This window comes from Pelobates fuscus, chromosome 3 (assembly GCF_036172605.1).
Source record: "Pelobates fuscus isolate aPelFus1 chromosome 3, aPelFus1.pri, whole genome shotgun sequence".
Classification (NCBI taxonomy): domain Eukaryota; kingdom Metazoa; phylum Chordata; class Amphibia; order Anura; family Pelobatidae; genus Pelobates; species Pelobates fuscus.
This window is the reverse complement of record NC_086319.1, coordinates 288,308,489-288,331,123: the sequence shown is the minus strand read 5'-3', so window position 1 is coordinate 288,331,123 and position 22,635 is coordinate 288,308,489. Positions and strand designations below refer to the sequence as shown.

At 42.7% G+C, this 22,635-nt stretch overlaps 1 protein-coding gene across 1 annotated transcript in view; it reads left to right on the top strand.

Annotated features, from left to right (window-relative positions):
- Positions 1 to 22,635, top strand: part of DUSP26 (dual specificity phosphatase 26) — a 54,998-nt gene that overhangs the window by 12,485 nt on the left and 19,878 nt on the right. The window contains exons 2-3 of the mRNA XM_063448677.1: positions 128 to 319; positions 15,615 to 15,823. Coding sequence (XP_063304747.1) covers positions 153 to 319; positions 15,615 to 15,823 — 376 coding nt within the window. The 5' untranslated portion in view covers positions 128 to 152. The remainder of the gene's footprint in view (positions 1 to 127; positions 320 to 15,614; positions 15,824 to 22,635) is intronic.

Below are 22,635 nucleotides of genomic sequence, written 5' to 3'. Positions count from 1 at the left end.
CTTGTGCGCTTACTGTGTGTAATGTCATAGGGACCATGTGACTATGCATTTATGTTAACCAGTAGAGTCTACTACTTACTAAATACAAACTTCACTAAAATGTTTTGTTTTTTTCTACCCATGGCAGAAATCATAAGAAAATCCAGGACTTCATGGCAACATCTGGATTTTTTTGTCGTGATCCATTACTCAGACGATCTTTAGAAAGAACAAGAGAGCCGTTGCTATGCGTATATGAGCTAGAGAAGCTTTTGTACACAGGAAAGGCAGGATGGAGTCATGTAGATGAAGTATGGCCAAGACTGTATCTGGGAGGACAGTAGGTTGTTTCCATCTTTATATATAATCTGCCTTCGTTCAATGTTCATGACTTGTGGTTAAAAGGTCTACACATCAGACAGACATAAACACTCTCAAAATAATTCAACTTCCTGGTGATATGGTTTAAATTAAAAACTCAAGGGAATATTCAACAAAAAAAAAACACATGAACCTTTGGACAGGTCATTTTTTCAGGAAACGGGTGATACTATGAAAGCATGACTTATAAGTATATGTACAAAGTATCCACCACATTTTTTTTTACATTTTTATAATTCCAATGCACATTCATACATGTACACCATGTTCCAAATTATTATGCAAATTCTATTTAAGTGTCACAAAGATTAAATATTTTGTTTTTCAGTTTAACTCATGGATGGCATTGTGTCTCAGGGCTCTTTTGATCACTGAAAACAATCTCGGACACCTGTGATAATTAGATGGCCAGGTGAGCCCAATTTAAGGAAAAACTACTAAAGGAGGGTGTTCCACATTATTAAGCAGAGCACCATTTTCATGCAATATGGGGAAGAAAAAGGATCTCTCTGCTGCCGAAAAGAGTGAAATAGTTCAATGCCTTAAACGAGGTATGAAAACATTAGATATTTCACAAAAACTTAAGCGTGATCATCGCACTATTAGGCTGATTCAGAGCACAGACGGGTTTGTGCAGATAAAGGCACATTGAGGAAGATTTCAGCCAGATCCATGCATCGGATCAAGTGAGCAGCTGCTAAAATACCATTACATAGCAGCAAACAGATATTTGAAGCTGCTGGTGCCTCTGGAGTCCCACGGACATCAAGGTGTAGAGTCCTCCAGAGTCTTGCAACTGTGCATAAACCTTCTATTCGGCAACCACCAACCAATGCTCACAAGCAGAAACGGCTGCATTGGGCAGAAAAATACATGAAGACTAATTTTCAAACAGTCCTTTTCACTGATGAGTGCTGTGCAACCCTGGATGGTCCAGATGGATGGAGTAGTGGATGGTTGGTGGACGGCCACCCTGTTCCAACAAGGCTGCGAAGTCAGCAAGGCGGTGGTGGAGTCATATTTTGGGCCGGAATCATGGGAAGAGAGCTGGTCGGCCCCTTTAGGGTCCCCGAAGGTGTAAAGATGACCTCTGCAAAGTATGTGGAGTTTCTGACTGACCACTTTCTTCCCTAGTACAGACGGAAGAACTATGCTTTCCGTAATAAAATCATCTTCATGCATGACAATGCACCATCTAATGCTGCAAAGAATACCTCTGCATCAATGGCTGCTATGGGGATAAAAGGAGAGAAAGTAATGGTGTGGCCTCCATCCTCCCCTGACCTCAATCCTATTGAGAACCTTTGGAGCATCCTCAAGCAAAAGATCTATGAGGGTGGGAGGCAGTTTACATCCAAACATCAGCTCTGGGAGGCTATTCTGACATCTTGCAAACAAATTCAAGCAGAAACTGTCCAAAAACTCACAAGTTCAATGGATGCAAGACTTGTGAAGCTGTTATCAAATAAGGGGTCCTATGTTAAAATGTAACGTGACCTGTTAAAATATTTAAAAAGTTAAAATGTTGTTATAAGTTTGATTGAAATAGCTTTTGATTTCAGTAAATATGCTGCAAACACGACAAATTAAAATTTTCAGTTCTTTACAACCTATAAAGTGTTTTGAAACTTACTGTGCAAAATAATTTGGAGCAGTGCATTATAAGTTTTTTCTGTGTTCTGTTTTTTCCCCCTCTTTTGTGCTGCTGCTTGATTGATTGGGGGGGAGTGTTCATTAATTGTATCCCCATAAAGGCACACCCCTAACTCACTGAGCTTGCTCAGATTACTTGAAAGCAGACTCTATTAAGTAGACTCTTTCAAGTAGGAGTTAGAAAACACGGAGTTACAACTAACAAGGGGTTTAAGCTAATAAGGTAATTGTTTGATTGTTCTATACCTGGGGAAATTAGTGTTAGCAAGATTGCTGGTTTAACTCAATCTTGTTGCATGTATGGATGCCTGGATGTACCCGTCCAGGGTCCATACCTCTGTGACGGTTGTGTGCGAGTGGCTTCTCTGAAAGCTCAGATTGGAGATCTCGAGAAGCAAATCGCAACTTTGAGGGAGATTGACAATCTTGAGAGGAGTCTGCTGCTCACTGAGCAGAGTTTAGTAGGGACAGGTAGTGGAGAGGGAGGAGATAAGACAGATGGGGAACAGGCATGTAGCTGGGTGACAGTGGGGCGAGGAAGCAGGGGGGAGGGAAGAGGAAAGGGCTAGCTAGTCCTGATTTGGTGCAAGCTAGCAGATTTGCCCGTTTGAGGGAAGATGTTGGGAGCATCAGCTCAGGAGTAGCTGTATTAGAGGAAGCTGTTACTTCTAACAGCTGAGCTAACAGCTCCTCTAGTACGGGTGGGGATCAAAATGTTAGGAAGGCAAGACAGGTTGTGGTGGTAGGGGACTCTATCATTAGGAGAGCAGATAGGGCAATCTGCCACTCTGATCGGCTCAACCGGACAGTTTGCTGTCTCCCGGGTGCTCGGGTCCGGCATGTTGCTGACAGAGTGGATGGATTATTGGGAGGGGCTGGGGATGACCCAGCGGTCATGGTCCATGTTGGTACCAATGACAAAGTAAGAGGAAGATGGAAGGTCCTAAAGAATGATTTCAGGGAATTAGGTAGCAAACTTAAGAAAAGACCTCTAATGTGGTATTCTCTGAGATATTACCTGTGCCACGCACTACAGTGGAAAGGCAGCGGGAGATTAGAGAGGTCAATGCGTGGCTTAAGTCTTGGTGCAGGAAGGAGGGTTTGGGGTTTTTAGAGCACTGGGCCAACTTTGCGATTGGGTACAACCTTTATAGTAGTGATGGATTGCACCTAAACGGGAGAGGGTCTGCAGTGCTGGGGGATAGGATGGCTAGAAGGTTGGAGGAGATTTTAAACTAGTAGTAGGGGGGAGGGTCATAGGACAGAAAGGAGATGGGCTTTAGCACAGTATAAGGGGGGTGGAGACGGGGGAGGGGCAAGCTCAGAACAGAGAAGCTATGTAATGTTAATAATTCACAAAATATACAAGTGACGCATGATATTAAATGTATGTTTACTAATGCAAAGAGCCTAAATAACAAAATGGGGGAACTAGAGGCATTAGTATACACTAAACAATATGATATAATAGGCATAACTGAAACATGGTGGGATGAGACACATGACTGGGCAGTTAACTTAAATGGGTACATGTTATTTAGGAAGGATAGGAAAAACAAGAAGGGTGGTGGGGTATGTTTGTATGTCAACCATGATTTAAAGCCAAATCTTAAGCAAATGGAATGCGATGAGGAAAATGTGGAAGCTTTATAGGTAAATATCTGCTTGGAGATTGCTACCTCTTCAGTTAGTTCTCGTACTGCCAACGTTTGGAACTAGTGTGGTATAGCTTTATTATTGACTATTATTGAGTATCTCACTCAGGGCTGTTCCCCCTCCTATCAGGCTACACTGTTTGTCCTAGTACTTTTTAGAGTTGCTAATAAAATTATTTTGTTATTTATTATTATTTTCTCCATTAGGATCTTATTGGAGTGGATTGGAAATGTAACCTTGTGGTCACTTTCTATTCTAGTGACACCTTTGGTTCTCTACTATTTATTGTATTCCCTAGAGTCATCCCCTATTTTTGCAGTCTAGGTGACCTTTTTTGTGGGTTAGGTACGGGACGAGGGTGTTACACTAAACCCCTATCCTTGACCACTCCCCTTCTTTTCTTGTCTTTTTGTTTATTTTCTATTTTCCTTTCCTTTCTTTTTTTTTCTATAGGTGTGTACCTTTCTGTGTTGCTCTATCTTCCCTTTATTCTTAGTGTATATTAAATGTGCATTTTGTGTCATTTCATTCTTAATCATTGTGGACCTTTATATGAGGATAATTATACTTCACTTTGTACATTGCTTGACTTATTTCCTGTGTACTTAATCAATTTCCTAATATATTTAGACTTTTTCCATATTCTTTACTTATATTTCTTTACTTAAAAGTTCCTACTTTTACTTGCTGACCTTTCCTCATTCTTCCCCTGTGCTTCTAAGCTCCCCCCAAAAAAAGAGAACCCCCCAAAAAAAAAAAACACAAAGCACTCCTGTGTATATGTATATTTTTTCTGTGATTCTTCTGATTTCCTATATTCTTCTCTTTCGTCTCATACTTGAGGAGTTAAGTTTCGCTAGTGCCAATTTTTCTTCCCTTGCTCTCTTTTTTATATGTTTTTTCTTTAGTTAGTTGGGGCCTAGCTGTTTATTAACTGTTGATTGGAGCTGCTTTCAATTTTGTTTGCAGTTAGCCAGCTTTTTAGATCTTCTACTCAGTCTGTTGGAGTGATTTTTCGTTCATGTGATGTAATAATTTTTGTGGGGTACACCCATCGGTAATTAATATTATTACGTCTCAGAATTAATGTACCATCAGAAAAGGTTTTCCTCTTTTGTCTGGTTGGCCATGACAGGTCCTGGAATATTTTCAGGGTTTTGTATTCTTCTGCACATTTGTTACCTCTTGTAGCTCTCAATATTTGTGTCTTAAGTTTGGAAGAGGCGCAGCATATCAGTACATCTCTTGGAAGGTGGTCTGAGACACATTTAGGTTTATTCACTCTATGGCATCTCTCCATCATAGAAATTCTGGTGTCCCATTCCACATCCACGTGTTGCAATTATTTGTTCTGATACTCCTCTGATTCTTAAGTTGTTCCGTCTGTACCGGTCCTCCATCTATTAACTTGTTCTCCATGTCAGCCATTTTCTTTTCTAGTGCCAGATGTTCTTCTTTATGGGCTTTTTCCTTGTATTCCATCTCGTTTAATTTGTAATCCCTTGTATTCATAGGTTAAGAGTCAGCAATTCTGGGGCGGAGCCTGGCAGCCATTCTGTTCAGACCCCATCTAAACCTGCTCTCCCGAACCCGGAGATAATCTGCAAAAAATCCCCCAAGCAAAGCCTCATTGTGCCTCGACAGGCACCCAGCACTGACCAGCAATACGTACCACACTGATTGATGCCTTTTTTTCAGGAACCCAAGCAGCTCAGGCAGAGGCGCAAATCCGCGGCCTACCGCGCAACGCCAATCCAGGGCCTAGAGGCCTACCTCGGCAGAAGCCTCCTAGAGCACTACACATCCAACCCGGACACGGGTACCACTGCCATGGGCCGCCGTTCACGCAAAGCCACAGCTGGCCCCAACACGCAAGGCAGAGATATAGGGAAGCTGTGGCTTCGGCCTGCACAATCAGAGCCAGTACACATACCACACATCGATCCCCCGCTGGCCCGTCACCCGAACCCGACCGAGTTGAGCCAGCCATGATAACGGCTCCCCCGGTGGACCACCCGCTGACACCTGAACCCCAAGAGGACTCTGCCCCCACTACTAAAGGGGACCTAAAAGCCCTCCTGATTAACATACAAAAATTGCTGGCATCAGACGTTGCGATGGTTAAAGCTGACATACAAAGCGTAACGGAAAGGGTTGGAACTGTGGAGGCAGACATCACAAACATCCAGGACACAGTGTCCACCCTCAAGGACTCGGTCCAACGACTCCAAGCAGAGCAACATGTACTCGCTGGTCAAATTATGTCCCTGGAGGACAAACAACGTCGGACGCATATCAAAATCAGGGGTATCCCCACCGCGGTCACGACTGAGGAGCTACCACACTACACACGGCAGATGCTCACAACAATATTACCCCAGGCAACCACCAAGAAAATAGCTCTGGACGGGATCTACAGAGTGACGAACTCCGTACACCTACCACCCAGCACACCCAGAGATGTTATTCTGTGCTTGGTGACGGTATCCGACAAGATACAAAAAATGACTGCCATAAAAGGTAAAACACCGCTGGCTTTTGAGGGCGCCCAGCTCTCCTTCTTCCAGGACATTACTAGAGCCACATTGCTGAGGCGAAAGACCTTTGGATCCGTGACAAAGCAGGCATAGCCTCCAGATGGGGGAATATGGGCGCACTGCTCGTCCATCACAACGGGAGTGCACACCACTTTGCATCCCCATCCGGAGCCCCCACCTTCCTAAGGGCAGTGGGACTACAGCCCCCACAACTCACCTCCAGGACCGCAAGCCAACTGGAGAGCATGGACCCAGATGACATCACCACTCCTGAACAATCAACGAGATCCACAGACTCTAACCATCTGACCCTGCACAAGGACTGAACCCAGAGACAATATGCATGGCATGGTTACAGCTTCCAAAAGGAGGACCTAGACCTCATATGATGAGGGGTAGTAAATCCCCTGACCACTAACTCCCATGTTTACTTTTAAATTGTACTATTGCAACTCTCTCATCCCACGTTACACTGCATGCAAGTCTCTGTGTTCCTTTCCTTTTTGTTTGTTTTTTTCTTCTCTTTTTCTTTTCTTTGGTATCTCTTTTATTTTAATGCAACCGCAGTCTGGGGGCCCCCTCTCTCACAAAAGCGGCAGACAGCCCCCCACGACTGATAAAACACTGGCGCCCACTCTGGTTAATGCCACTCCGCCCACCCACGCCACCCCCAGGGATAAGGGGATAGACGAGATGCCACACAAGGTACAACACACACCGGAGCACCCTGCACACATGTTATCCCAGCTAGCCTGGAACTATTAAAAGCTCCACAGATGAGTACACACAAGCATCCAAACCCACACACTTGAAACAGCCTGTAACACTTATACACATGCTCCCACACACACTGACACATCGTAGCCGAACTAGGAAGCATACTTACACTCTCACACTTGGAGTAAACCAGGGGAATAACGTACATGCCACCATACCTGTTGCAACCTTGTCGACCCCTGGTATGTCACCCAACTTGCTTGCTATATGAAAATGTGCTTACAACTTTGAAACACCACTGTTAACGCTACTTCATTGTTCCGCTTGAAATTAAGTCATACCACTGTCTCCGTATGATTCTGATAACGTGATAAACCAAGCACACACAAATAAATAATTAAAAAAAATAAAATAAAAAGAGTCAGCAGTTCTTTCTTAATATCCAGGGTATTAATTTGTATTTCTTCTCTCAATTTCCAAAATTGTGTATCTTGGTGTCTGAGTAGATGGTCACATTCGTTTCTTCCTTCGCTTGACTCTTTTTATTTTTTTAAATTCTTTATTTTGTTCATGCAAGTGAATAACAAGCGTGTTTGCTCTGCCACAATAGCTGAAGCAAACTAGGTGGTCCACAAAAAAACAACAACAACATTATGGCAGTTGAGACAATGCACATTTTTTAAGGTTAGGTATTCAGGTTAAACATGTATGGCGCAACAATGTGAGATGCGAGGTTAATTGCTTGACTCATTTAGTGGTTTTATCATACATAGCATGCTTTGTTTAACAGCACATCCTAGCTAACGACTATGATGTTTTGTAGTAACCACAAGGTGAAAGAATAAAGGTTGTAGAGATTTACAATACATGCATGCTGTTAGTATGACGGACAACTAGTGCTACTCTTAAAGATTAAAAAATAAACGTTTTAAGGACCAACTATGCACATGTGCTATAAGTATGGCTGACAGCAGGTTCAACTCTTATATGGTCGTGTCGCAGAGTAAGCCATGGGTGTGTAAAAGGCGAGGTGTCTTAACAATAGGGTGGCAGTCTGCTAGAGGAATGTTAGAAGGTTAATAGACATTTGCTTAGTACTCCATTGTGTAGCCTGGTGTTAGCTGCACTGGGGGGGTGGGGGGGGCGAACTGCCTTGTCCGTGAGATGTATTCTACGTGTCCCCCAGCCTCTCCCTTTGGGGTTCGGCAGTGGGAACCAGTATCGGTAGGTGATGGTGTTGAGTGAGGGCCACTGTCCTGGCATCGTGGGAGGTCATGGGTGCGGGAGGGCTATGTGTGGCTAAGTGCTATATGGCTGCAGGGGTGTCTCTGAGGGTGTGTGGGTGCCTCAGTGAAAAAGGTACAAACAAAACAGATTAACAGCGAAATATGTTCAGTCCTCTGGCAACCCCAGGGTTGCAGTTGGAGTGGTTGGCGTGGCTCTGCTGGCCCGCAAGGGATATTCAGGCCGGGGCCGTCTTCTGTGTCGCGTGATTGAACCCCCTTGGAACAAATGTCTCTAAAGGTTGCCGGGTTCCACTGGTGAGGGTGAGAAGTTGAGCGGGGTTGCTGCATCGGGTCTGCTGGAAGGCCTAGTGTTGAGAGGTGCGTCTTCGCTTCTAGCAGGTCTGTTATCAAGATTGTAGCTGCTCCGTGGGTCACCTGGAGCTTGTGGGACGAGCGCCACTGGTAGGTGATGTTATGCATGCGTAGCAGGGAAGTGGGAAGTAAAAGATCTAAGGGATGCTCGCCAGGCCATGGTTCCCCTGGACAAGTCTGCATAAAAAGTGAGGGCCATGCCCTCAAAAACATATGGTGTGTTGTCCTTAATGGCGGTCATTTCAGCCATTTTATCTTGTCGCTTCTGGAACCTAACAATCAGGTCCCTTGGTGCCGCTGCTGGGGCAGTTGACGGTTTGGGGATTCTGAATACCCCATCTAGGCACAGTCCTTTGGCCTGCCTCGGTGGGAGCAGTGCGTTCATCAGGCGCCTCAGGTAGTGTGGAAGTTCAGTGTCCAATATTGAGTCTGCTATGCCTCTTATTTTAATATTTTGAGCACAGCGTGTGTCCTCCATTGCCACCATCTTTACGTCTAAGACCATGTGCTGTTGTCGCAGTGACTTTATTTTCTGCTGCAACCCGGTTATTTGCTGCGTGTGGTTTCGGGTGTCCTGTTCAAGGGAGACCATGCGGCCTGTCATGCCCTGTATGTCCCTTCGTATGTCCGCCACGTCTGTCTGTATGTGTCGACGGAGTTCCGCCAGCAGTTCTTACATTACTGCCTTCGTGACCGGGGTTGAGTCCGGCTGCTGTTTGGGCTGCGGTGGCGTCTGCTTAGTGGGTGAGCATGGTTCCTCGGGGTCCGAAAGTTGTTCATCTGACTCCTCAAAGTAGTCGATGTATGTGGCCATGTCAGGCTCCGGGGCGCCATGTGCGCGCTGCCACAGATCCCCAATGCTTGTGCCAGGTCGGGGCTGCTCAGGTTTCTGCTTTTAGTTTTTCCTGACCATCTCTGCCAATCGTACCCGGTGAGCACGGCTTGGTTAAGTGAGTTGGAGTTAAATATAGTCATTTTTATTAGTAGTTTGTGCTGGAAACTTATGGAGCTCACAGTGAGTGCGACCAGTCAGTTCGGCTGTCAGCTCCGCCCCTCCCCCCTCCCCCCTTCTCTTGACTCTTGATTTTCCTCTGTTTGTCCTTTGTTAATATCTCCCTACAGTGGGATATTTGATAGGAGAGATTCCTCCAGGTTTGACTTATTACCCGGGGGATGTCGTGAAAAAAAGGAAAGGCTGTTTCCTGTTTTTTTTCTTTTTTCAAATGCTTGCCATTTTGTATCTTTTGAGTAGCCATTTTGTTTCTTGGGTTTGTTTAATCCCTCTCTAGAGATTGTAAACTTTTTGGAATAAAGATATCTTTTGCTTGTTATGATATTCCTTTTGTATTAAACATTTCCTTCACATCTCCGCTTTTGTGCCCAGTTATATTTTTTCTTTCTTATTCTATTTCACATTCACTTATTCCTATTTTAATGGAGTAGTGAATTTAATGCAAAAAAATAGAAAGAATAGGGATGGATGAGAGGGGGCTGGAAGGAACAGCAATAGAGAAAAAATAAATCAAACAAACAAACAAAAGACACCACAGAAAGTATTTACCCGACCCACTTAAGACTGTCAGGCAGTCAACACAGTGAGCAAAATTAAATGTATATTGCTCCCTGAATTCTGCTCTTTATAATGTCCTATATTTTCCCCTCTTTCTCAAGCACCCTTTAGTAATCAAATGACCAAATATTTATGCTATTATATTTGTACAATCTCCTACAGACTATGTGCATCCATTTTTCTAACATTGGGCACTTAGCTTTTGGAGATGTACTCCAGATCTGCTTTATTGCAAATTGCTGTTTTCTCCTGATATCAATGTGTTAGGTTCTTGCTAATTGTACTCCCTTGGTAACCTTATCAGTGGAGAAGCTGGCTGAAGTACATAACTCTGTCCGGCAGAAAGGTGAGTAGCTCCCTACTTCTCAGCCCAGCATCTGGTCCTTTTTGACCATTATGTGGGGATCCATGAAGCACCCCAGGTAATACACCGGGTAGATTGAGCCATCCCCTCAGCTCTTGGTCGGCTCCCTGGATCGCCCCCTCAACCGCCTTCCACGAGGACGCATGCAACGTACGCTACGTCATCGCTCCACCCCCCGACATTGTAAACTAACAAGTCTTAATGAAATATATATGCTATTCTCCGAGCAGAAGGATAGGCAAGACATGGTGAGTGTAAAAGAGTAAGCTTATGCTACATTAGTATGACACAAGAGTTGTGATACAACCGGGATGTTACTAGAGTATGCAAGTTACACGAGATAAAGGGAATAGGCGATAGGAGATGAATTAAAGGAACACTGTAACATTAAAAATACATTTTTAACATTGGAATGTTTTGGGCTTTTGTTTCTTTTGTGGAGGAGCGGGGTTAAGATTAAGGGCCCTCAATTTTTTTAATAAATAAATATTTTGAGAGAGGAAACTGTTTTCATGACACAGTTGTGCTTCACCCCTGTCAGATCATTAATGCCAGGGCTCGAGTCCTGCAGGAATGCGTGGGAACGGCGTTCCTGCACTTTCTTTTGAGCAGGAACGCCGTTCCCGCTGTTGCTGCAGGACTCATGCTGCTCCCAAATGCCCCCCCGTGTTCCCTCTGTCATGGGGGGGCCCAAGAGGTGGCCTAATGGCCACCTGCTGGACCCCCCCCCCCCCCCCCCAGCGGGCGGCTCTCTCTCTGTCACACGCGGCGAGGGAGCTGTGTCCTCTCTGCTCCCTCTCGCTGCGCGCTGTTTGCTGATGCTGGGAGCCGGAATATGACGTCATATTCCGGCTCCCAGCATCAGCAGACAGCCTGCGCGGCGCGAGGGAGCAGAGAGGACACAGCTCCCTCGCCGCGTGTGATATGGAGACAGACGCCTGCCCCACTGGACCCCAGGAACACCACGTCCACGCCAGCTCTCCAGGTAGGGAGGCTGGGTGGACATTTTTTTGTTAAAAAACAAACAAACAATTTCTGTGTGTGTGTGTGAGTGTCTGAGTATCTGTGTGTCTGTGAATGTATGTGTGTGTGTGTGTGTGACTGTGAATGTATGTGTGTCTGTGAATGTTTGTGTGTGTCTGAATGTATGTGTGTGTCTGTGAATGTTTGTGTGTGTCGGAATGTATGTGTGTGTCTGTGAATGTATGTGTGTGTCTGTGACTGTGCATGTATGTGTGTGTGTGTGTGACTGAATGTAAGTGTGCGTGTCTGTGAATGTGTGTGTGTCTGTGAATGTGTGTGTGCCTGTGAATGTATGTGTGTGTGTGTCTGTGAATGCATGTGTGTGTCTGTGAACGTGTCTGGGAATGTGTGTGTGTCTGTGAATGTGTTTGTGTCTGTGAATATGTGTGTTTCTGAGTGTGTGTGTGTGTGTCTGAGTGTGTGTGTGTGTGTGTCTGAGTGTGAGTGTGTGAGTGTATGTGCATGTGTCTGTGAGTGTATGTGTCTGAGTATGTGTGTGTCTGTAAATGTGTGTGTCTGAGTGTATGTATGTGTTCTGTGAGTGTGTGTGTGTCTGTGAGTGTGTGTGTCTGAGTATGTGTGTCTGAGTATGTGTGTCTGTGAGTGTGTGTGTCTGTGAGTGTGTGTGTCTGAGTATGTGTGTCTGTGTGTGTGTGTCTGTGTGTGTGTCTGCGTGCATGTGTGTGTCTGTGTGTGTGTGTCTGAGTGTGAGTGTGTTTGAGTGTATGTGTCTGTGAATGTATGTGTCTGTGAATGTATGTGTGTGTGTGTCTCTGTGAATGTATGTCTGTGTGTGAGTGTATGTGCATGTGTCTGAGTGTGTGTGTGCAGGCGTATATGTATATGTGTGTCTCTGTGTGTGCACGCGTGTGTGTATATACATGAATACAAGAGTGTATTTTATTATTTTTTTGGGGGGGAGAGGGAATCTTGGGAGAGTTCCCACACTTTATTCCCCAGGACTTGACCCCTGATTAATGCTGATGATATCCAGGTCAATCCAATGCTTCTCTTTGAGAAACATTGTGGATATAGGGCACACATTCATTCACTCAGCCAATAGAATCTCAGCACTGAATCTAATTACTATCTAAAACATCAGGTAGTTGCAGCTAAGATAATTTATAAAAGTGCTGATTGCTATTGAAATTGGAGCTTTTGAAAATAAGAAAAAGGGAAAGTCAGTTTACCCCTAAAGCTTTAGTGCACTGGATTGTTCTATTAACCCCTTAAGGACCGGCCTGTTTTTGCGATGTTTGTACGTTAAGGACCAGAGCAGTTTTGACACTTTTGTGGTGTTTGTGTTTAGCTGTAATTTTCCGCTCTCTCATTTACGGTTCCCATACAAGTTATATATTGTTTTTTTCACGACAAGAAGGGCTTTCTTTACATACCAGTATTTATATTATGACATATATTGTATTTAAAAAAAAAAAAAAAATATGGTGAAAAATAAAAAAAAAACATGTTTTTGGACTTTTACTTGAAAAATCTTTTACTTATCTACAAAAGCTAATGAAAAAAACTGCTAAATAGATTCAAAATTTTGTCCCGAGTTTAAAAACACCCAGTGTTTACATGCTTTATTGCTTTTTTTTGCAAGTTATAGGCCTATAAATACAAGTAGGAAATTGCTGTTTCAATATATATATATTTTTAATGTATCAATAGTGACATTGTTACACCGTTATCTGTCATAAATCCCCGAAACACACCTAACATGTACATATTTTTTAAAGAAGACAACCCAGGGTATTCAAAATGGGGTATGTCCAGTCTTTTTTAGTAGCCACCTAGTCACAAACACTGGCCAAAGTTAGCATTTATATTTGTTTGTGTGTTAAAAATGCAAAAAACGCTAACTTTGGCCGGTGTTTGTGACTAAGTGGCTACTAAAAAAGGCTGAACATACCCCATTTGCAATACCTAGGGTTGTCTTCTTTTGCAAATGGTATGCCATCATGGGGCTAATTCTCATTCCTTGGCTACCATACGCTCTCAAAGGCAACCTAACCAATCTGACAAATTTCAATAAAAAAAAAAAAAGTAAAATCAAGCCTTATATTTGACCCTGTAACTTTCACAAACACTATAAAACCTCTACATGTGGGGTACTGTTATACTCAGGAGACTTCGCTGAACACAAATATTAGTGTATCAGAACAGTAAAATATATCACAGCAATAATATCCTCAGTGAAAGAGCTGTTTGTGTGTGAAAAATGCAAAAAACTTCACTTTCACTGACAATATCATCGCTGTGATATGTTTTACTGTTTTGAAACACTAATATTTGTGTTCAGCGAAGTCTCCCGAGTAAAACAGTACCCCCATGTACAGGATTTAGGGTGTCATAGAAAGTTACAGGGTTAAACACAGTGCTAGCAAATTAAATTATCTGGACTTTTGGCCTGGGTTGGCAGGCAGGTCCCTCAAATTGCAATCATTAAAATTACTTAATTAGGTAAAAATATTACATAAATATGCACGTAGAATTTTAATATATATACATATTTATGTTTTTGACGTCTACGTGTATATTTATGAAATTATTTATGTAATTATGTATGTGGACATATGTATATTTTGTATTATTTTTATTTATTTATTTATACATAGATATATATATCATTACATTCTAAGTGTATTTTGATATAAATATATATATATCAATATCAAAATACTGTTAGAATAAAATTGAATATATATATAATGTTTTTTAATTATTAAAAATTATTTTTATTTTTTGTTATTTATTTTTATTAACATATTATTTGTATTTTATAATAATATATATATATACCATATATATAGTTATTATATATATTGTATATATTCGTGTGTAATTTAAATATAAGTGTATTTTTATATTAATATATAAAAGTGTGACATTATATATATTATATATACATATATTATATATAGGTATATATAGATATAATACATGTATATATATCATATATATATACACATATTATTTTTATTTTTTTTTACACTGATTTCTTTTTTTTTACACTTTATTTTATGATTTTTTACTTGCAGGGAGACTGCCTGTCAGCACAGACAGTCCCCCTGCAGGCAGATACACAGACACCTATTGCGGTCATGTGATCGAGTGATCACATGGCCGTGGGGTCCTGATCTGCCGAGGGGGGACTGCCCGGGCAGACAGGCAACCCCCCTGGAACGGGAGGAGAGCTGATTGCCGCCGTGGGACCGACGGCGATCAGGTAAGTTGCCCAAAACCGTTATGACGGTTCAGGACCGTCAGCGGTCCAAACGCACGTTTTACCGCTGACGGTCCTGAACCGTCAGCGGTCCTTAAGGGGTTAAGAACATCAAATGTTATTGTTATTAAGAACAGCAAATAGTAGTCCACTGTTTGATAGTGTAACTCCTGCTAATTTGGGGATGACCAGAATGTAAGTCCTGGTACTAGCCTAATTGGTAAAAACAAAAGTATAAAAAAAAAAAAAAATTTGTAAAAGATTCCGTAGCGCTTTACAATATTATGAGATGGGATTTAACTATAAATAGGAAATTACAAATAAACTTACAGGAACAATAGGTTGAAGAGGACCCTGCTCAATCGAGCTTACATTCTATACGAGGTGGGGTGTAAAACACATTAGGACAGGAATTTGCAATCAAATAAGGTGGGCTGCCCTTTAGGAGAGGGCAAGAGACAGGTATGTGAGGTAAGGGTTAGTCTTGGAGGCTATAAGCTTTCCTAAAGAGATGGGTCTTAAGGCACTTCTTAAAAGATGCAAGACTAGGGGAGAGTCTGATGGCAGTAGGCAGGCTATTCCACGAGAAGTCCTGTAAGCGCGAGTTGGCCATACGGGTGCGGACAACGGACAGGAGGTGGTCAATCTTGTGGTTTATAACCTTTCAATCTGGTGGTTTATAATGAGGTTGTATGAAGCCAGAGTTGGCTTTATTTATACATGAGTTACTATTATGTTTCCTCGTAGATGACAAGCTAAGAAAACTACATACATAAACATCAAAGCACACATTTCAGAGCCTCATGCAATATTGCATACAATATACAGAGCATATATAAAAAGAAAACAGACAGTATGATATGCACAACGTAAACCAGCATTTTTTTTATTTAAGTGCCTCTCTTTCCAGGGAAATTGCAGCCAACAAAGGTGAATTGTTGAAAAAGTGCATCACGCATGTTCTAAATGCCTCGCATAGTCGCTGGAGAGGGGGTGAAGATTACAAAGGAATGAATATTTCATACATGGGTATAGAAGCTCAGGATTCACCAACTTTTGATATGAGTGTCTATTTCTATCCTGCAGCAGATTTTATTAATAATGCCCTAAGAGAAAAAGGTAAGGAGTGTGATTGGATTTATCCTAATGCCTGGCAAAAACACAATGAAGAAAAAAAAAAAACAAGGAAGAAAGAATATACACAGATAATTTACTTCCCTGTTTATTAGGATGAAAGGCATAAGAGAATAGGCATTGTTAGCTAGCAGATGGGTGGGCTAAGATTTAGTCAGGCAAAAAGTTCATGGTGAAAAAAAAAAAACTCCACAGACCCTGTCCTTGGGACAAAGGGCAGTAAATTGATTGGCTTAACTCACAGGCATGTTTGAAACTTCCTTAAATAAACAGATTTGGGAAAATTTGAATCGTTTTATTTGCATTTTAAAACAATAGTGTATTTTAGCTTGGACTGTCAAGACCCAGATTGCCACATTTGTTAAGACACAACTACAGCTTCAATACAGTTTTTCCTGTATTTACCTTTAATTTTGTCACTGCATGTTATAGAAAAAAAATCAGGAAATATAATTCCCTCTACCAGAAGTAATGAAATTGAAGTATGAATGCTCCAAAGACCAAAATTCCAAACTCATGTGCAACTTCACAGTATATTACGCCTTTCTTGACTGAGTCCAAAGGTTGCACTAAGATGTCACCACCAAATAGCATATCTATGAAGCATTTAAAGAGGCTTGGCAAAATTAAGGCATGACCCTATCCCTATAGCCTCCAAAATTGGGCAAATATATACATGTGGGGTGTTGCTGTACTCTGTGGCAGTAGCAGAATACAAATCAGTAGTCTTTACAGTAGTGAGACATACATGGTCTGTGAAATGAACTCTGAAGATGACACATTTGCAAAAGTCACAAAAGATTAAGTATACCCAGCAGTTTTGGCTGGGTTGACGATGTAATGGTTTGATGAACACTGTCAAAATGCTGATAGTTTTAGTGCCCTGATAAGCTTACTTTCTACAACATTATATTTATGTATAGCGATTTTGGATTCTGCAACTGCTATCAACTTTAATTGCTAGCATGCCTAATTTGGGTAAGCATTAGTTTTGAAACCACAATTCACTGCTTGCCGTATAGCTTTCAAAAATAGATTGAAATTCTAGACACAAAGGGAATTTTTGGAATCGGGACTAATAAGTGAATCTATTTTGAGTTGTTTTTCTTTAGTTGCAATAGCTTTGTAGAAGTTATGAGCAAAATATTTTACATTTTTTGAGTATTGTGTTAAATACCCAGGGGCAGGTCCAGAACCTAATCTCGGGAGGGGCACTGGTAGATTATTTAAAGAAACAATCCAGGCACAATAACCACCACAGCTCGCTGTAGTAGTTATGGTGCCATGGTGCCCTCCCAGTAGTAGTAGGAAATAGGGGCAGTAGTGTGTGTGAGGGGTGCAGTGTGTGTGTATGGGAAGGCAGTGTGTGTGTGTGTATGTCTATTCGGGTGCAGTGTGTGTGTATTGGGGGAAGTGTGTTTGTGAATGTATTGGGGGCAGTGTGTGTATTGGGGGGCAGTGGGTGTGTATTGGGGGCAGTGTGAGTGTGTATGTGTGTGTGTATTGAGGGCAGTTTGTGTGTGTGTGTATTTAGGAAGGGTGTGTGTGTATTGAGGGGCAGTGTGCGTGTGTGTTTGTGTATATTGGATAGCAGTATGTGTGTACGTGTGTGTGTGGTGCAGAGCAGCACCACCAACAGCAGCAAGGAGAGAGGGGGAAAACAGCCAGAATGATTTATTACAGCAGTGTTGAACAATCAATCTGAGACGGAAGAGAGACAACAGATGAGGTTTAGGTACAAAAAGCCAACATAATGTGTTGGGGACTTTTGACCTGCTATGGAAAGCAAGTCTGTGCTTTCCAAATATGGGTATGCAGGAGAGGTGTGTCTTAGAGCAAGTTTAACACCCAATGAAAACAAGATTGATGCTCTCAGCAGGAGACAGGAGTTATAGGAATTAATTAAAATATGATATTTTAATACTATTTAGGGAAATTCTGTAACATGATTCAAGCCACATGGTAGAAAACTGCAAACCTATACCCAGCATGACAGTTTCACATTACATAAAAATATAAGATAACATAGGGGATATCGTTCATTTAAAAAAAACAAAAAACACATGCCTCTATATTATGTATGGGCACACTTAACCCCTTCCCTACCATGGACATACTGGGTACGTCCGACAGAAAACGTCTGTCAATGACCGCGGATGTACCCAGTACGTCCGCAGCAAAAATGACCCCTGGACTTACCTGGACTGGTGATCCCGGTCAGGGGGAACTGCCGAGACCCCAGCAGTCCACCTGCAGCAGCTCCGGCCACCGTGGCCTTTCAGGGCAATGTGATCACCATGATAGGAGTCTATTGAGCTGCCAGCAGGGGCACAGCCTGAACTGTCAAGCAGTTCCCCAGGCACCCCCCTGGCTCATTAACGATAAAGCAGACCGCAAGTTAAGTGCTCTCTCTGTGTGGCCGCCTTTCGTATAGCTGAACGCCACGTGCAGGAGAAAACGGTGGCCATATTGTTCGTACGAATGGATTTGGTTGTCGAGTGTCTGGAACTAAAATCGGACACTCGTCTCCCTGAACGCCAGTCAACTTTGCGAACTTTGTATTTGTTCAGTTTTTAGACTTTTCTAAATAGACCGACCGCACAGCCTAATTTCATGGAGCTATTTCTGGGCAGGAGCCTCGTGTGCGGTCGGTCAAATTAAGACTTCCGTGGAACTCCCAAACCCCTGATTGGGTGATTTTTGAATATGTTGGTCCCCCAGATCAGGGCTATCAGGGGATATGACTTTGTGGGGTTTCCATGGAGTTTGGGGTACTTTCTGGGTTTTGTGGAAATGTGTGTTTTTTGTGTTTGGAGAAAATTAAGTTTAGAATAGTGCTTGACTCAATTATCTCCCTAGGACATGGGGAAGGATTATATTATTGTATGTAGGAGTGTCCTGGAACTGAGAGCCAATGTAACTGCAGAATGTATTTTGTCACTGTCCTTTCTCCGGTCCAGTGGGGGATGCCCCTGGAATATGTCAACGTAAACCCTGTACATTTGTAACTGCATATAAACCGGGCGGTTAGCCTGAATAACCATGCCTGTTGTACCCTTCATCTAGTTTAGGCTGATGTTTGGGTGTGACGGATCACCCTGTGACTATGGCCTCTGTGGTAAAGAAATACTGTTTGTGAAGCAGTTCGAAGTAACTCCCAAAGCCATTCGTAGGGCTATTTGACCATGTGGTGGTGGCCACCTTAAGCCGCGAGTACAATGAGCGGTGTTTGGTCGCCGAGTTCAAGGAACTCAAATCGAACAGAGCTAAACTTTACCTTCCATGGATGTTTGGCTATTCGAACGGGAGTCGAACAGCGTTCGGTAAAAAGAAACTCACGAACAAGAGACATACACTGACTTTATCCACAAACGGCTAAGTTTGGAATTTCGAACTGTACTTCGAATCCCCAAAGCAGACCGGCCAGACAGCCTGATTATCTGGAACTGTTTTGGGCATGGGACCAGGCGTGTGGTCGGTCAAAATATGACTTCCATAGAAATCTTGAACCCCATAACTGATCTGGGTGATTTGTGTTTTTTCTGCCTGGAGATAGTTGAATTGATACAGTATCTGACTCAATTATCTCCCAGGCAGAGGGGGAGGGATTCTATGTTTGTTATGGGAGTTTCGTTTAATCACTATTCTTATTGGTCTGTGTCTTTGTGTTGGAGTCCCCAACAAGGTCCATGTGGGCGTACCCCTTGCATGGGGATTGTCATAAAAGACCAGCATGGCACCATTAAAATTCAGTTCCTGTTTACCCTCAACACAGAGCCTTGTCACGTGCTTGTAGAGGAAAGCTTTACCTGCTATAATCGCTGCTCTTGGGATTGCTCTTTGGAGTGTTATAATCACTAGCTCTTTTAAGCATTCCTCTTAATAGGTTGAAAAGAACATCTCTGGTGGCGAAACCCTTCTTCTCATCAGGGAGTCCGCCCAGTGGCGTACGTACCGCGGTTGCAGGGGTCACAGCTGCGACCGGGTCTGGCACTCCAGGGGGCCCGGCCGCCCTGCGGCCCCCACGACCGGGTAGCAGCTGCCACGCTTTGCGACCCCGGCCCGTGCGGCAAACCGCCGAGGCCGCATGTTAAGGGGTCCATCGGGTGGCCCATGCTGTCAGGGCCACCCGATGGACATGGATTGTAAGGGGGCCCGGTCTGCGCTGGGCACTTTAAGAGCGCGACCGGGCCCCCTGTGATTACATCATCACTGCTGGGAGGAAGTGACCGCACGTCACTCCTCCCAGCATACTGAGAGCCCGCGCGGGAGGAAACAGAAAAGAGGAGGGAGTCAGAGTGGGAACTCTGACTCCCATCAGGCTGAGCCACCACTGGACCCCAGGGAAGGTCACACATGGTAGGAAACATTTTGTGTATTTGTGTCTCTGTATGTATGTCTGTGTCTCTGTATGTGTGTATGTATGTCTGTGTCTCTGTATGTGTGTATGTCTGTGCCTGTGTCTCTGTATGTGTGTATGTATGTCTGTGTGTTTGTATGTGTGTATGTATGTGTGTCTGTGTCTCTGTATGTGTGTATGTATGTGTGTGTCTGTGTCTCTGTGTGTGTATCTGTATGTATGTCTGTGTATGTATGTGTGTGTCTGTGTCTCTGTATGTGTGTGTCTGTCTGTGTGTGTGTGTGTGTGTGTGTGTATCCGTATGTATGTGTGTCTGTGTCTCTGTGTGTATGTATGTCTGTGTCTCTGTATGTGTGTATGATTGTGTGTCTGTCTCTGTATGTGTGTGTGTGTGTGTATCTGTATGTCTGTATATGTATGTTTGTGTCTGTGTCTCTGTATGTGTGTATGTATGTGTGTGTCTCTGTATGTATGTGTCTGCGTGTGTGTCTCTGTATGTATGTGTCTGCATGTGTGTATGTATGTATGTGTCTGTCGGGGGTGTGTGTATGTGTTTGTGTCTGTATGTATGTGATGGCGGGGGGAGGGGCCCACAGTCAGGGGGGAGAGGGGGGGAAGCCCACGGATCAGTTTCGCACCGGGGCCCCATGGAGTGTGTGTACGCCACTGAGTCCGCCACATTGGGTATCCGTCTAATTTGCATGGGGAATATACTTGGATGCTGTACTTCGTCTGGAGAATGTTCAAATCAACACCCGAACTGCGAGCTATAATCACTCAGCCTCTAGCAATTTTGGAGGAAACAGACGAACGGCTATCTGCAATGCCAGCGTTCGTTACAATATATATTATACATACATTATATATGTATAATATATTATAAAATAATTAAAGCATTTTATAATATATTATACATATATAGCATATATATGATTTCATTATAATTGTACTTTGAGATATATACACATATATCTCAAAATACACTGATAATATAATCATATATGCCTTTTAATATAGCAACTAGATTAACTTTTTAATAGGCCTCTGTTGGGCCTTTTATTATAGCCTCTTGATTCACTTATTCCTAGGCCTCTGTTAAACCTTTTATTGCAGGCAATTCAGCTAAGTGTTGTGAGATAGCTCAGTGGGCTAATGCTTCATCATAATCTGTTCATCTCTTGGGGGTTATGTGTTCAATTATCAACAGGACTGACTCAGTCTTTAATTCCCTTCATGTAGATAAATTGAGTGTCATTAACCCCTTAAGGACACATGATGTGTCATGATTCCCTTTTATTCCAGAAGTTTGGTCCTTAAAACCCCTTAATGACACAACTTCTGGAATAAAAGGGAATCATGACGGAATATATCCGTCGTCTGTCCTTAAGGGGTTAAGGGGTTAAATTGGGTAAAAGTAACATCTGATGCACTTGGAAACCAGAAAACATCTGAATGTCTCTTTCCTGGTTCAACATCTTGTTGTAATTTTACCTAGTGCATTTTAATACAGCTGCTGGGTTCATTTATTGTGCCTTTTAATATGCATTTGCCACGTAATTCACTTTCTCTAGGCCTCTGTGATTTATATATCTGGTGTTTTCTCTTGTGCATTCACTGCTATCTGCCATTTTTGTTACATTATTATATGCCTCTATGTTTGGTTTTAGGCATTCACTAACTTTATTATCCTATTTCTATGTCTCTGTACTTGGTAATAGGCTATTTGCTGTTCTGTTCCTCTATCTCGGCCTTTTGACCTGTTTTATTATAAGTCCCTAAGTTTCCATACTTTTGGGTCCATTCAGGTTTTTTCCTTTGCGTTTAATCCCTGCAAATATGTATATGACGTATATGTGTCTATATATATAAATATATACCAAAAATGATAAAGGTAGTCAGCACTCTAGGTCTTGTGAAAAAAGGAAGATATTTTTTATTGAAGATCCCAAAACGTTTCAGTTCACTTAGGAACTTTCATCAGGACATAGTATCACATACATTAACAAGATCGTTATATATAAGAGAAAACAAACTTACCAAACCCCATCACCTGTGTGTGAACGTCCCTCTTCTCCTCAATGCGTCTGCTTGCTCTATGAGACCTCCCCCTTTGATGTCACGCCGTAGGTGCCGGTGAATCCGTCACCATGGTGATAAACATACACAAAGCTGATGTGCCTAAAGAGAAGCCCCATTCTGTTAAAACCATTGTATGATTGGTTTTCAACATCCTAGACCCATCTACAATGTTGATACACATTGTGGCATGCAGAGAAACAACGCCGCCGTGCAGGATCGGTAATCGATCGACGAACAGTCTAATATACTCGAATAAATGAGTGAGCAAATCTAAACAGATAATAAAGTGCATGGTGCAGATGATGGATAATGTAAATCATCTCAAAATGATCTGGTATGTGATCCTTAATATAGTGAA